Source organism: Monoraphidium neglectum (genome assembly GCF_000611645.1).
Source record: "Monoraphidium neglectum strain SAG 48.87 unplaced genomic scaffold scaffold01329, whole genome shotgun sequence".
Taxonomy (NCBI): domain Eukaryota; kingdom Viridiplantae; phylum Chlorophyta; class Chlorophyceae; order Sphaeropleales; family Selenastraceae; genus Monoraphidium; species Monoraphidium neglectum.
This window is the reverse complement of record NW_014012299.1, coordinates 1-14034: the sequence shown is the minus strand read 5'-3', so window position 1 is coordinate 14034 and position 14034 is coordinate 1. Positions and strand designations below refer to the sequence as shown.

The 14034-nt window shown below is 64.2% G+C and overlaps 4 protein-coding genes across 4 annotated transcripts in view; 2 read left to right on the top strand and 2 right to left on the bottom strand.

Annotated features, from left to right (window-relative positions):
• Positions 1–768, top strand: part of MNEG_7494 (Cyclin-B1-4) — a gene marked incomplete at both ends in the record, with an annotated part of 2010 nt that extends 1242 nt beyond the window's left edge. Inside the window, 2 exons of the mRNA XM_014044036.1 lie at positions 121–295; positions 541–768. Coding sequence (XP_013899490.1) covers positions 121–295; positions 541–768 — 403 coding nt within the window. The remainder of the gene's footprint in view (positions 1–120; positions 296–540) is intronic.
• Positions 769–2003: 1235 nt separating this feature from the next.
• MNEG_7493 (hypothetical protein) lies at positions 2004–5111 on the top strand (the record flags this gene model as incomplete). Its single annotated transcript, XM_014044035.1, has 6 exons — positions 2004–2031; positions 2174–2678; positions 2918–2990; positions 3341–3463; positions 3670–3814; positions 4033–5111. The coding sequence occupies 6 exons, from the start codon at positions 2004–2006 to the stop codon at positions 5109–5111; spliced, it is 1953 nt and encodes a 650-aa protein (XP_013899489.1).
• Positions 5112–6489: 1378 nt separating this feature from the next.
• MNEG_7492 (hypothetical protein) lies at positions 6490–8364 on the bottom strand (the record flags this gene model as incomplete). Its single annotated transcript, XM_014044034.1, has 4 exons — positions 6490–7077; positions 7343–7410; positions 7798–7905; positions 8280–8364. The coding sequence occupies 4 exons, from the start codon at positions 8362–8364 to the stop codon at positions 6490–6492; spliced, it is 849 nt and encodes a 282-aa protein (XP_013899488.1).
• A 1349-nt stretch (positions 8365–9713) lies between these two features.
• Positions 9714–11974, bottom strand: MNEG_7491 (cysteine synthase A; the record flags this gene model as incomplete). Its single annotated transcript, XM_014044033.1, has 6 exons — positions 9714–10043; positions 10307–10354; positions 10559–10647; positions 10848–11040; positions 11298–11456; positions 11807–11974. The coding sequence occupies 6 exons, from the start codon at positions 11972–11974 to the stop codon at positions 9714–9716; spliced, it is 987 nt and encodes a 328-aa protein (XP_013899487.1).
• Positions 11975–14034: the final 2060 nt, after the last annotated feature.

Genomic DNA, 14034 nt, shown 5'->3' with positions numbered 1-14034 from the left:
ACACACACACACACACACTCATCCCCACATTTCAAGGCATGCGCACACATGCGTGCGCACACACAAACACTCTGACACCACACCACACCACACCACACCACACCTGCACTCCCCCCCCAGCTACCAATACCTGGCGCGGCTGCTCAAGGCGGCCGGCGTGCACTACGAGAAGCCCCTGGCGCTGTTCGTGGCCTACTGCGCGGAGCTCTGCCTCGTGGACTACTCCTGCCTGCGCTTCAGCAGCACAGAGGTCGCGGCAGCCATCATGTACGTCGCAATGCGCGCCTTCGGCAAGGTGCGGCGGGGCTGCGACCGCGCGCACGCACGCGCGTACGGCCGCCGCGCGCGGCCGCCTGCCCCGGGAGAAGGGGGGACGGGGTGAGCGCGGAGAGGAGGGGTTTTCGAGGAGCCCCGGGCTTGGCAGCTCCGCGGGCGGACTTTGATCTATCGAGGCAAATCGCAGGGGGGGCCGCCGCCACTCCACCCCACGCCACCCCAGCTCACCCCTCCCCCACGGCCACCGCCGACCCCCGGCTCCAGGCCGACCCCTACCCTCAAGCCCTGGCGCGCCACGCGCGCGTCCCCCGCGACGGCGCCCTGGAGGCTGCCCAGCACGTCGTGCGGCTCCTGCTGGCGGCGGGCTGCGGCAGCCTGCAGGCAGTGCGCAAAAAGTACTCGACAGCCAAGTTTTGCGAGGCCTCGGCAGTGGCGGCGCCGGCAGACATCCTGGATGAGGTTGCTGGGGCCGCCGGGCAGGGCGGGGCCTGACGGGCCGCGCGGCCGGCGGGGGGCTCGGCCGCGCACGCAGCGCGCGCCCGCGCAGCGGTGCGCCGGCGCCGCATCTGCTCGGCCGCGTGGCCGGACGGAAAGCGGAGCGCGGCGCGGCGGGGTGATTTCTTTGCCGTGTGCGCTGAAGGCGCCGAGGTGCCTGCGTTGTGGCGCTGGGGCTGTTTGTGGGTTGCAAGGCGGAGGTGGTGCAAGGCTCAAGCACGAGTACGCGCACCAGGGCCCCGCTGCCTGCTGTTGAAGCTTGTCAGGGTGGCGTGTAGGTGCCATGGCAACGAGGGCACAGGTGGCAGCTCCCTGGTCACGTTGCGTGCGGTGACACGTGCTTTGCCACCTCCCCTGGATCCCCACGGCCCCTGCGTTTATTCTTTCAAAGCGCGCCACTGATTCGTGGCGCGCGCCCCTGGAGGCGCAGCGGATGCGCCTTGCCTGATCTGTGCCATTCACTGCTTGCTTTATGTCATCCCAGGCGCGCTCGCGTTTTCGGGGATGGGGCTGGCTCGACTGATGCGTGCGCGGGTTTGACCGGCTCGTGGAGCCCATCAGACAGCTACGCTTTCAATGCCGCAATGTTTTTTGAGCGCCTCCGGCGCCCTTTGCGCAGCAGCCCGCGCCAACTCGCCCCCTTTTTCTCTTACTTTCGTTACGCGGTCCGTGCTTTCTGCCATGTACGCGAGCGTCCCAGCGAACGACAATGACTAACCTGACATGCAACCAACTCACATTGTCCCGCTCGCGCACAAGCACCTGCGAACCGTCGCAACAGCTGCGTGGTGCACCACATCGTGACTAACCGTGACCGACATGTAGCCATAGGACACATTGTAATTGCCGGGTGTGTGTCAACTGTGGGAGGAGTGTCGGCGAAGCGTCTGCTTGCGCGGACCGCCGTTAAATCAACCGCGAGGTACATGCCGTCCTGTGAATTGCTGTGGCTCGTGCAGAGCGCGGCTGCAAGCTGTCAATGGGACCGACCGCCATCATCTCCTCCTCGCAAACCGGAGTTACGCAGTGACCTCGTGGGCTGCCCGCCAATACCGTACCGCAGATCTACGTGTGTGATCACTACCCTCAGCAAGGGCGGCCCACGCATGTCCTATGTATACCTTGCACTTTCGTCTTATTGTTGCGCTGCGTCCTCGGCAGGGTGACGTCCTGACGAGCCTGGTGCGTCTCTGCTAGGCTCTGCAGTAACAAAGCGATTGAAGAGGCACAGAATGGAGCGTCGAAGAGCCTCCGACCAAGGTGATGCGACATGGCAACTGCATGCGCGTCCCGTGCTTTGCACCCTCGTGCAGCGCGTGCTGCGCCTGGTGCCGGCCTGTCACCGTGCTGCTGCCACCAATGCCTCGCCACTCTCAACTGCTCTTTCATGCACATCCCTCAGGGCTGGGCACGGAGGTCCTCCGCTGCAGCACCTCCAGCCCCAGCAAGCACCGGAAAGGACCCCGCAGCGGCCATCAGCAGGCGCACCCGCCCCACCCGCAACTGCACCGTCCTGCCGCCAGCCCTGCCCACGGGCGCCGCCGCAAGCCCGAGCGCCCCTCCCCCGGCCGCTCGGACCACTCGCCAGAGCCCCCGGCGCAGCGCCGCAGGGGCCACCACGGGCGCCTGGCTGCCGCGCCACCGCCCCAGCGGCCCCGCGGCTGCAGCAGCGAGGAGGGCAGCGACAACGGTGACGACGCCGACGAGCAGCAGGAGCTTGCGGACGCGGCCCGCGAGGCGGCGACCCTTCGCAAGGGCAAGGCGGCCGCCGGGCAGCTGCAGCACGGCCTGCCGCCGGACAGGCTCGCCGGCGCGGTGGCCCACGTGTCGCAGGCGACGGGCATGGGGGCGGGGGACGCGGAGGAGTGCCTGCTGGCCACCGCGGAGCACTGGCAGGACTGGAACAGGTGCGGCGGCGCGGGCCTTGCGCTGGGCCGGGGGTTTGGGCGAGACCATGAGGAAAGGAGAGACCCGCAGCCCGGTGACTGCAGGCGGCTGCGCCCACGCATGGCAGGGCCGCGGCCTCTCGCGCACGCATGAGCTGGCGTCGACCCCCCCCCCCCCCCCGCTGCGCGGGCACGTGCGCGTGCGCGGCGCTAGCTGGCGCCAACGCTGCTTTGCTCTTCTGTTACTTCGCTATGGGAAGGTGGATGGACGAGGCGCTGATGTGGGTCGCCAACAAGCACGAGAATGACGAGGAGGCAGACAAGCTGCGGCTGGTGGGCTCCCTTTTCTGGGGGTCGGGGGCAGGGTGTTGAAGGCTAGAGGGGGTTGCCAAAGCGAGGAGGGAGGGCGGACCGGCAGCACCCAGGGGTCCCTGGCCGCAGCAGCGGCGACGGCAGCGTCTCGAGGCAGCACCGCGTCGAGCATCGGCCTGCCCGCATGCCCCCCTCACATGCGGTCGCAACAATTGTGTGATGCACCCCTCAAGCCCTCTTCTACCCCGCACAAGTATGCGTGCGCCTCCTCCCGATACATGCGCCTGCGGACATGCATGCATGGGCACATGCACGCACACGCGCGGGCAGCCGCATCATCTCATCCTCTGTTCGCCACTCAACTGTGACAGGCCATGGAGGCGAGCCTGGCGGAGCGGGAGCGCGCGGCCAACCAGGAGCGCCCGCAGCCGCTGGTCAACCTCTCGGAGGAGCGGCTCAGGGAGCGCTTCAAGGGGTCCATCGTGCTGGACAAGGTGGGCCCTTGGTGCCCGGGCACGCGCAATTGGGGCAAGAGGAGCCAAAGGCGCGGGGAACGTCAGCAGGGCCGACTGAGCGGCCCGGTCTGCTCACGCGGTGGAGTGACGCGCCTGGGGCGGCCCCGCTGACGTCGGTCTGCTCGACTACTCATCCGCGGCCGCCCCTTGCTATGCCCACCCCGTCCCGGCCGCGTCCGCCGCAGCTCAATGCGGCCTGCTCCGGGGAGGTGCTGTTTGGGGAGCCGTCGGTCAAGGGGCCGCTGGTGGCGCTCATGACGCTTGAGCTGCGCTGCGTGCGCCAGTGGTACCCGGGGCCCGGGACGCGCGCCTTTTTTGAAGGCTTTGCTGGTAAGGGGCCGCGTTGGGGTGGCAGGCAGGGACACGGTGGCGGCGGGCGCACGCGCCCTGGCCCGGGGCCAGCCGCGTGTGCTGGGCGCGGTTTTAGGTCTGCCCGCCTGCAGAGCTGCGGGAGGCTGGGCGCCGTAAGCGGTGGGTGAGACTGGCTGTGCCTCACCACCGGCGCTGGTGCCGGCACTCCTGCCATCGCTGCGCACGCGCGCCTGCAGGCGGCTGTGTGTCTGATCTGGAAGCGTGGGCGCAGGCCATTGGCGGCGGCGAACAGCAGCAGCAAGCGCAGGTCGTGGGGCAGCTCGTCAGCAGCGCCGGCGGGCCGGGGCCATCTGCATCAGCAAACGGAGACTCAGCAGCGGCGGCGACAGCAGCCGGCTTGGCGTTTCCGGCCCCGACTGCGTCTTGCAGTGCAGGCGCCGCCGCCGGCCCCACAAACGGCGGCGCCGGCGGCTGCCACACCTGCCCGGCGGCCGCGGGCGCGCCAGGCCGTCTGGCCGTGCGCTCGCGCACCGACCGAGGGGTGCCGCTGCTGGCGCGCGTGCTGCAGGCGTGCGTGGACCGAGTGCAGGCCGCGGTGTCGGCGATGCCAGAGATGGCGGGCGCCGTGCCTTCCATCTTTTCGGCCGGCGCGCCGCCCGTGGCGCCGCCGGGCGACGGCGACGAAGACATTGTGGATATGCAGGAGGTGCCCAGCACGCTGGCGCGCCTCGCGTCGTCGGCGGGCGCGGGCCCGGGCAGCAAGGGCGCCGCGGCAGGGTCAGGGGCGGGCGAAGGCAAGGCGGTCTCCGGGCAACGGGGTGATGGCGCGGGGCCGTCGGACGCGCAAGCTCTGCTCAGTGGGCAGCAGCCGCCTCCGCCGCAGCCTGCGCCGCCGCAGGGCCAGCAGCAGCAGCAGCAACAGCAGCAGCAGCAGCAGCAGCAGCAGCCTTGTCATGGCCAGCAGCAGCAGCATGGGGAGCATGAACGGCAACAATCGCGGCAAACGCTGCCGCTGCCGCAGCAGCAGGCGGAGGAGCAGCAGCAGCCGCAGCCGCACGAGCAGCAGCGACGGCGGCGGCAGCAGCGGCAGCAACGGGTGCAAGCGCGGCAGCAACAGGACGTGAAGGACCAGCAGCAGGTGCGGCAGGATGTTGGTGGCAGTGCTGACAGCAGCGATGCAGAAGTGACGGCGGTCATGGCCAAGTTCTCGCGTCAACAGGGTGCGGAGGCATCGGCAGCTGCGGCGAGGGCGGCGGCGGTGCGGCTGATGTGTCACGAGGACAGCGACGGGTGTATCATCATTGACGATGACTGATGAAGCGAGCTGACTCGTGGCAGCGGCTATAGAATACTTTCTCAAGGATTCCTCAACGTAGTCCCTGTGAGTGTCCCGCTCTTGCCGGCCGCGGTGTATATTTTCTGCCCCCCCATGTAATTCAGGCTGGCTTGTAATGCGCAAAGTGCGGGCACATGCGAGGGGGCTTTGCTCAGGGGGTTTATGCAAAGACACCAAAAGGGGTCAAGGGGACGGTTGCCCATGTGGCAGGGGCTTCACATCCCGCAAGCATAGCAGTTTTGAACCCTGATTTGCTGGCTAGAAAGGCTGGTCCATGTGTTTCCACACTGCATTCAGACCCGCCACGCTCACTTGAGGTGCGTTCTGGACGCAAACAACTGAATTACATGTGGTGCGTGGAGTGCAAGGCTACACTGCGGCTAGCCTAGCGCGTGCAATATCTCAGGATCCGGGGTGGAGGGGTGCAAGGGTGGTCCTGAGCAGGGCAAACAGTATCTCCTGCACGCAGCAGATCCTGGGGGTGGCGCGAATCATCGATGGGGCGGGCGAGCGGGCGGAGGGGCAACACCTGGGGATACCATGCAGCAAATCAAGGCCTGCAGGCGGAAGAACTAACAACAATATGATCAAGGCAGGCGAAATACTCAAATGTGCACCATGCAGCCTGAGCAGGATCGCACAGTGAGCGGGCCACTGTCTGCCAGTTCAAACTGTGTGTCCTGGCCAGCACGACTGGAAGCATCCACTGCTTTGAAAAGCTGTTGCGCGAATTGGCGGCAAAGCATACGCAAGGGCAGGTTGTGTTGGATGACGGAGCACATCGGTGCGTGTTGTTATGCACTGGCCAATCTCAACCCTGGGTGACAAAGCCCACACCCTGTTGAGACTGTATTTGCCAGAGGGCAATTTGATGTTTTGGCCACTCCAGCCGCACGCGGACAAGCCCCAGCCAAAAAAGATGGCCATGCTACACAGTTGCGGCCGCCTCTTATGGACAGTTTCGCCACTGAACCGCTAAAGCAAGTGCGCGGGTGCAGAATACTCACACGATACGTGCAGAAAAAGCATTCATATCTCCCACACAGCAGTAAATGACACAGCAGATGTGAGCCACAAATGACTTTTTGAGGGCGCGGTTCGGGTGGAGGCAGGCTACATGACTGATGGCCTGATCTAGGCGATTTGCGCCAGTGCATTCTCAATGCGCTAGCCTGAGTGCAATATGCAAGATGATCCAGAATAACCAGACAGGACGAAAATTGAAAGGCCTCAATTAATACCAGGGGTTCTGATCATCACCCATGCTTCAAAGGGGCCGTCCGCCACGCACCCATCCACCACGGGGTGTGCGGCGCTTTGGGGAGGCGCAACGCCGTGACGCGGCGGTGCTGGCCGCTCATGCGGCACGGCCAGCGGGGCCCCTGAAGCCCAGGAGGTGCCGGCGATTGTGAGAGCCAAACATCGAGCCGTCCATCCACTTGGACTTGCCTGCGGAGTAGTCCCAGCCCCAGAAGCCGCCGCCGCTGCCGCCGCTGCTGCTGCCGCCGCCGCCGCCGCTCGACCCGCTGTTAACCCAGATGGACTTGCCGATCTTGCTGTCCCAGCCCCAGAAGCCGCCGCCGGATGAGGAGGAGGCGGAGGAAGACGACGAGCCGCCGCCGCTGCTGGAGGCCTGGGCTGATGCGGAGGCGCCGCTGTTCTGTCCGTTGACCCACTTGGAGGTCTTGCTGCCCTCATCCCACACCCAGCTGCCACTGCTGCTGCTACTGCTACTGCTGCTGCTGCTACTGCTACTGCTGCTGCTGGAGCTGGAGCTGCTGCTGCTGGAGCTGTCGGTCCACGAGTCAGTGTTGAAGCAGGAGGAAAGGTGGTTGCACTTGGGCTTGGTGGGCGACCCGGCGGGGCAGGCGACGCGGCGCCACTTGACGGCGATGACGCCGTTGCCCTCGCTGGTCAGCTTCCTGAAGGCGGTGTAGGACAGATCCTGCACGTGGGAATGGGTTGATGGTGGGGTGGGTGGGGTGGGGTTTGCAGCAGGCCTGGCAGGAGGGATAGGGGGACTGTCCCCCTGTGACCATGTCATATGAACGCGGGGAACCGTCGAGGCAAGACACAGTGTTGAGCCATCGTCCTGGGTGCCTTGAGGTTTGCAAGGGCCCGCAGCTTAGCAATGTTGATAGGATATCTGTTGTCTGTCCCGGACCCTAGCTGCCTACATGCGTGCATTGCAATGCCCGCAACTGGCTCACCATGTGGCGCTGGTCGCCGCAGCACCACCGCTTGTTGCTGTAGGCATTGGCGGGATAGTTGCAGGGGCCTGCGCAAGCAAGGGTATTGGGCACAAAAGGTCAGGTCTCGCATGGGCGAACAAGGGGCAAGACAAGGAAAGGCGTTGGCCCTGCCGGCCAAGGTCTTCACAATGGCCACCTGCCACTGTGTCTGCGTTGTCGCGCTGGGCCAATTGAGGCGCGCCGCAGCAGGTGCCCTTCAGTGCACCGTGCATGCACACGTGCTCCCTGTTTGTACACTGCCAGTGCAGGAAGTGCCCCCCCAACTTTCTCAGGGTGATTCCCCTGCCCATGGGGCTTGTGACCGGCTCAGACTGCACCGCCCTCTTTGGCTGTCTTCCATGACACGCACATGCCCCCTGTTACCCCTTCTGTCCTGCCCTGTGCTGTGTCCGAGGCCACCCGCATGTGCTCACATGAGTCGGTGATCATGATCTTCACGGTCTTGGAAGTGTCATAGCAGGCGCTGCTGCGCGGCACCTCGTTTCCGTAGCCGTCGCGCACGTTGCTGTCGACGCAGGCCACTGCGAGGCCGAGGTGAGGTTGAGGGTTGAGGTCGAGGTTGGGAGCTGCGTGGGGTGAGCTTTGGCAGTGAGGGATGGGCACTGGGTTTGGCGGCCAGCACAAAAACAATGGTGTCAAGCAAGCAAGCATGCATGAGGCCATGATGCATGCATGCATGCATGCATGCATGCATGCGCATGCACGTATGCATGCATACATGCATGCATGATGGCCGCATTCACATTGTAGACGGGGCGCACGAGCGCACAGCCAGCCAGAGCGTCAGTAGCCCCGCCCCACTCGTGTTCACATGTGGTGCGTGCACTCGCCCATGGGCAGCCGCTCCCTGACCCCATAAGGCGCGGCCGACATCTTGGCTGTCCCACCCACCCACCTACCTTCATAGCAGCGCCCGCAGCTGCCAGAGTACTCGGGGTCAGCATCTGAGAGGGCGGCGATGTCCCAGCCGGTGCCGGCATTGGGGTCGAGGTACTGTGCAAGGTGGGGCGGCGCAGTTCTTATGAGACAAGACGTAAACTGGCGGAATATTTGAATTTGACCAGAGCTTGTGAGCTTGGTGTCTAGTGCAGGGCATCAGCGTCATGGCGGCTATGCAGATAGGAGTCATAGGCTCGTGCCTGCGCTTGTCGGGGCGGCAGGAGCTGCACGTGGGTTGTGGCGAACATGCCGAGCTCATGCGAGCGTGCGCATGCGCATGGCGATGCCCCCCACGCGCATGGCTGCGGCGCTCCGTGCACGCACCCCAAACATGCAGCTGCCTTGATGGACGGTGCTGCCGCCATCGTTGCCGCTGGGGGAGGGGTGGTTTGAAACGGCCAGGGGTGCGTATAGCGGGAGGGCGGGAGCGTCAGCCTGGAATTGGGCAGCAGTGCAGCGCGTCAGACAGGCGGCGATGCAAAGCACATGGCTCTACAGGCCTTGCGAGTGCTGTCGTTGCACGCTGTTAGGGGTCTGGGGGGCAGCGGTGGGGTGGGCGTTGGGGCATGTGCCACCCGGCTCACTAGTGGGTAGAGCGCCCAAAGGTCCACCCGCCGTCCGCTGCAGCGCGTGCGCTGAGAGCAAGCAGCAATAACACGGCTGCATAAGCAGTGTTATTACAAGATGGTGCCATCTTTGGAGCGGGGCGGGATATGATGTCGGACTCCCAGCCCGAAGTCTCGGTGCAAAGACGCCTCGTGCAAACTGATCGATGCAATGAATGCAATCTGCGATGTACCTAAATGAAAGTATTTAAAAGCAATTGCGGGTGCGTGGCTTTATGTCCTGGAGGCGATGGAGTTTCTGCAGGAAATTTCGACGCGGGAATCCGGCGCCAACTCCAAAATTGAGCCTTACGCCACTTGTGTTGCCCCTACAGGACGTGATTGCTTTTACTGATGCCCACATTGCAGTCGGAGGTGCACCGTAGAGGGGCTGCACCATCTGTCAGACGCGTGGTGCCCAGAGCGCGTACAGCGTGCCAACTGCCGTTGGCACGCGCCTTGCCATACGTCCCACCGCACTTCTGCATGATCAGGATTGTTTTTGCGTGCGCTGGAATTCTTACAAGCACAATTGTGTGTAGCAACAAAATAGTGGATGGCTAGCCGGAGAGGGACAACGTCCAGGCTTTGCAAAGAGAGAGCCTTGAGCCAACACAGAGCATTGCCCCTCAGAACCGGCCGCAGAGCGTCAATACAAAGTACACAGCAATCGCAGCCGAGCGAATGTGAAGCACGGCGCAAACAACAGAACAATGCATGCAAGGGCAGCGGCAAAGGCCGCGCAAGCGCGCCCGTCGAAAGGCGTACGTTGGAACCGCGCCGCCTCAGAGCTTCGGCTCCACCGTGGTCGGCCGCTCTGCGCCCGACACCTGGCGCCACGAGTTCGGCATGCTCTTCTCCGCGTCCGCGTCAAAGGACCAGAGCGTGTTGAACAGCACCGTTGACAGGTAACGCTCCCCGAAGCTGGGCAGCACCGCCACGATCAGCTTGCCCTTGTTCTCCGCGCGCCGGGCGACCTTGAGCGCAGCCGCGACGGCCGCGCCGCTGCTGATGCCGCAGAGGAGGCCCTCCTCCAGGGCGAGGCGCCGCGCCATCTCCACCGCCTCCTTGCTGCTGATCTTTATGATCTCATCCAGAATGTTGACGTCCAGCACCTGGGGTCGGCGCCAATCGGTGGGTTCAATTTGTGGGAGGCGTGTGTGTATGCTCAGGGGCACGGAAGACTGATCTAATGCGCTGGCGCGTGGTGGATTTGTGTTGCATGCAATCCATGTGCTGGGCCTGCACTGACATGCGTCAGCGCAGCGCTGGCATGCATCACGCATGCAGAATGCCTTCGCTCCGTGCTGATTCGTGGCCCGCTGGTGGCTCCACCCTCTGCATGAGAGCCCCAGGGCCCTGCATGGCGGTTACGCACCTTGGGGACAAACCCTGCCCCAATGCCTTGAATTTGGTGGTAGCCGGGCTAAAGAGATGGGGGCACGAGAGGTGGGCAACGAGGCATGTAAGTCCATGGCCATCGCACCTGCAGGCGCGCCCCGCCCGGTCTGCTGTCAGGGCTGCTGCTGCATCGGCGGCGGTCGCTCACGGCGCGTGCAGCCCGCTGTCAGTTGCCCCGATGCTGCTGCCCCTTCTGTCCCTTAAGCAAAGCCAGTCGCAGTGGCCGCACCTTGCCGCCGCTGAGAACGGCCGACTCTGTGGGCTCCACTGCCACCAGCTGCACAGACGGCTTCTGTTCCTTGAGGAATCGCCCAGCACCTGGCGTCAAGTGGGGTGAAGGACAGCAGCGAGGGACCAGATGGCGCACGTGCGCTTGAATTACACAAGAGTAGGCGCGAGGGGATCGGCACGGCTGCTTCCAGCGTGCTCATGCTGGCTCCATGCAGTTGGGTAGCGTACAGCCCCCGGCTGCCCCCCTTGCTTGCGCGAGCCTGAACCAGCCCAGTGCAGCTGCCCACCTGTAATGGTGCCGCCCGTGCCGACGCCTGCGACGAGGATGTCAACGTTGCCGGCAGTGTCCCGCCAGATCTCGGGGCCGGTGGTGCGGTAATGGGTGGCCGGGTTGGCGGGGTTGTCAAACTGCTGCAGCATATAGGCGTCCGGCGTGGACGCCACCATCTGCTCCGCCTTGCGGATGGCGCCCGTCATGCCCTAGGCGTCGTTGGTTTGGGGCAGGGAGGGATGGCCCATCAGCGGCTGCGTGGGGTTGTGCCGCTGCGGCGGCCGTGCCGGCGAAGGCGGCGCCGCCCGCAGCGCCGCGGAAAGCCACCAACAAAGGGCTTGCACAAGCAGCGACTGCGAGCGGCGCAATTGCTGAGCCGGACCAGCCAGGCAGCTGCACAGGCCCTTGCTTCCCTGGTTTAAGCCCTGAACTTCAGCCTCTCGCCCAGATTGGCCCTGTGCCGCACCTTTTTGCCCTCTGTGAGCACAAGCTCCGCCCCAAACGCCTGCAGCAGCACGCGCCGCTCTATGGACATGGTGTCGGGCATGGTAAGCACCAGCTTGTAACCCTTGCAGGCCGCCACAAACGCTAGGCCAACGCCAGTGTTGCCGCTGGTGGGTTCGATCTGCCAAAGTTGAGCAAAAGGCGTGCGTACTTAGCTGTGGTGGTGCATGACGCTGTGCTGGGCCACTGATTGCGTGTGCGCTGGCCGAATGGTAAGCCGGTGCCTGAGACGGCCCTCGTCCCCCATGTTTTAGGAGCCTGTCATAGCAGCTGCGCCAGGTTCTCGCAACACGGCCGACCACAAACGGTAGGCGATTGCCCCATGCCCAGCAGTGCAACATTGGCAGTATATTGCGCCCAAACAGTGAGCAGGTGTGCAGCCGATTCTATACGCTAAAAGCGTGCTCGCCCACAGGCTGCGTGATGTACGTGATGGCCGTCCTTTGGAGAGCCAAGAGCTCAGCCACTTACCAGCACGGTCTTGCCGGGGCTGATCAGGCCTTCCCGCTCTGCGTTCTCAATCATCGACAGCGCAATGCGGTCCTTTACGGATGAGCATGGCTCCATGATCTCCAGCTTGGCCGCGATTTGGGCGAAGCAGCCCGAGCGGGTGACGCTGTTAAGGAAGACCTGCAGCATGGCGGGCGGTGGCGGTGGGATGGCTGCGCCGTCTGGTGCAGCCAGCGGCGATGTGCGCACGACCGTGCGCGCAGCCCACGAGCACATGTGCAGCCTGTGTTGCACGGGGCACCGCTCGCGTCCATGGGCCATCGTAGCTCATATGCACTCGCATATGCTGCTTCCCGGGTATAACAGGCCCACCATTGGCGTCCCCCCGACAAGCTCTGTCGGGTCGTGATGGATCCCAGCTGTGGCTGACTCCACTGCTGCCCGGAGGACCAAGCGAGATCGGGTGCACACTCCGGCATAGCGCGCCCACGACCTCCCGACAGAGGCGCGCCCCGCAATGTCCACTAGCCTGGGCCTTTGGAGGCCCGGCGCTGCCTGCATGGTCGCGTGCGTCGTAGATTATTAGTTGGTTCAACGCTCCCTCAATGAGCAACTATCCAGTCGCAGATCACTAGATAGATCAGCACTGCGGCATCAGCACCGAAGCTGCGTTGTTCAAACAATGAAGCGATTCGACTTGACGTTGAGAATTCCGGCATATAGAAGCCCGTCGCAGCGACTCTGTTGAGGGAGCGCTTCACAAATGCTGAGTCGCACTTGTCACCCATTGACTGGTCTACAGCAGCGCTCCCAAGCACGCCAGCGGCCGGGTGCGCCCCCCAGACGGAACATGAGGCATGCTGACACACACATTTCTGCCGTGTGCGGTGTCTACGTTGGTGACCACTCTAGGCGCCCTGCAGTATTCGACCTTTCACCAGTGGGTGCATGCGGCGACCGGGTATATCTACACAATTACAGTAGACGCGCCTGCAGAAGATGGGTTTGTGTGTGAGATGATCCGTGCGCGTCTGCTAAGCTTTGCACTTGTCAACAGACTCCAGATGCTCCGCAACAAATGCTTTAATGTACGGTCAAAAGCCGCGACCGCAGCTGCGCAGCGCACCTGCCGGCCGTCCAAGAGGACCCTACAGATACATCAACTGAATTTTTCAGATCTGAGCGATATAAATACTTTTCCATCGTACTTGCATCTTTACTCTGTACTACTTTTCCGCTCGTACGATCCTGCGCACTTCAGCGACCTCACTTGTCTGTGCAGTGGTCAGAGCAAGTGTGATTCTGTTACAACTCCTAATTTATTACTACAGCAGGGGTTGGTACATGAGTACGTCAGGAGCCTGCAACAGATTGTCAAGCCGCCGCCACGTCCTGCTCAGGCAGCGCCCACCGAGCCGCCTGCCTTGCGCGTCCCGGTGCCCCGCGCCAGCGGAGTCAGGGGCACCGCGTCGGGGGAGCCGGGCAAGGTGCCAAAGATCGTGTCAACGTCAGGGCAAGTGAAGGCCAGCCAAAAGTTCTCGTTCCTGCAAGCAGAGGGGCGCGCCAAGCGGTCAGCCCAGTGGCGCAGACGCAAAAGGTAGCAGGATGGCCGACAGCCAGCGCAGCAGGCAGCGTCGTCACTAGGCAGCTGCTCGAACGGGCCTCAGGCAATGGCTGGGAGAGCGCAGTCTTGCAGAAACAGATAGGCTGTCGCTGGCGGAAGAAAAGCAAGCGGCTGCAGCTACGTGCCGCATCAGCAGCTCGCGCCGCGGTGCCGTGTCCTCCGCCCACCTGCAGTGATGCAGCATGTGGTGGCGCCGCACGCCCCGCAGCCACACCGCGGTCGGGCTGTTCCCGCGAGGCACCCAGCGCGTGTGCACGGCGTAATGCACCCACTCGTAGGCGATGCCCTGCGCAAAGGCGCCGGCAGAGCTTGCCTGTCTGCGTCGCCAACTATGCAGCAGCCTGCAGGCGCAAGCACCTCCAACAGACACGTACAGCCGACGGCAGGCTCTCGCGTCTCTGCGGCGCCGCGTGCATGCGAGGGGCCGCCTCACCATCGCAATGTAGGTGCAGGACGCGGTCAGCGCCAGCGGCGCGGTGGGGCCGCCCAGGAGGCAGCTGAAGACAATGACGGCCAGCACCACGACAGCCCCCACGAGCTCGGGGGGGTCCAGGGAGATGTGGTAGTAGGGGGTGCGGTGGTGCGAGTCGTGCGTGGACTTGCCTGGGGGGGGGGAGGGCAGCAG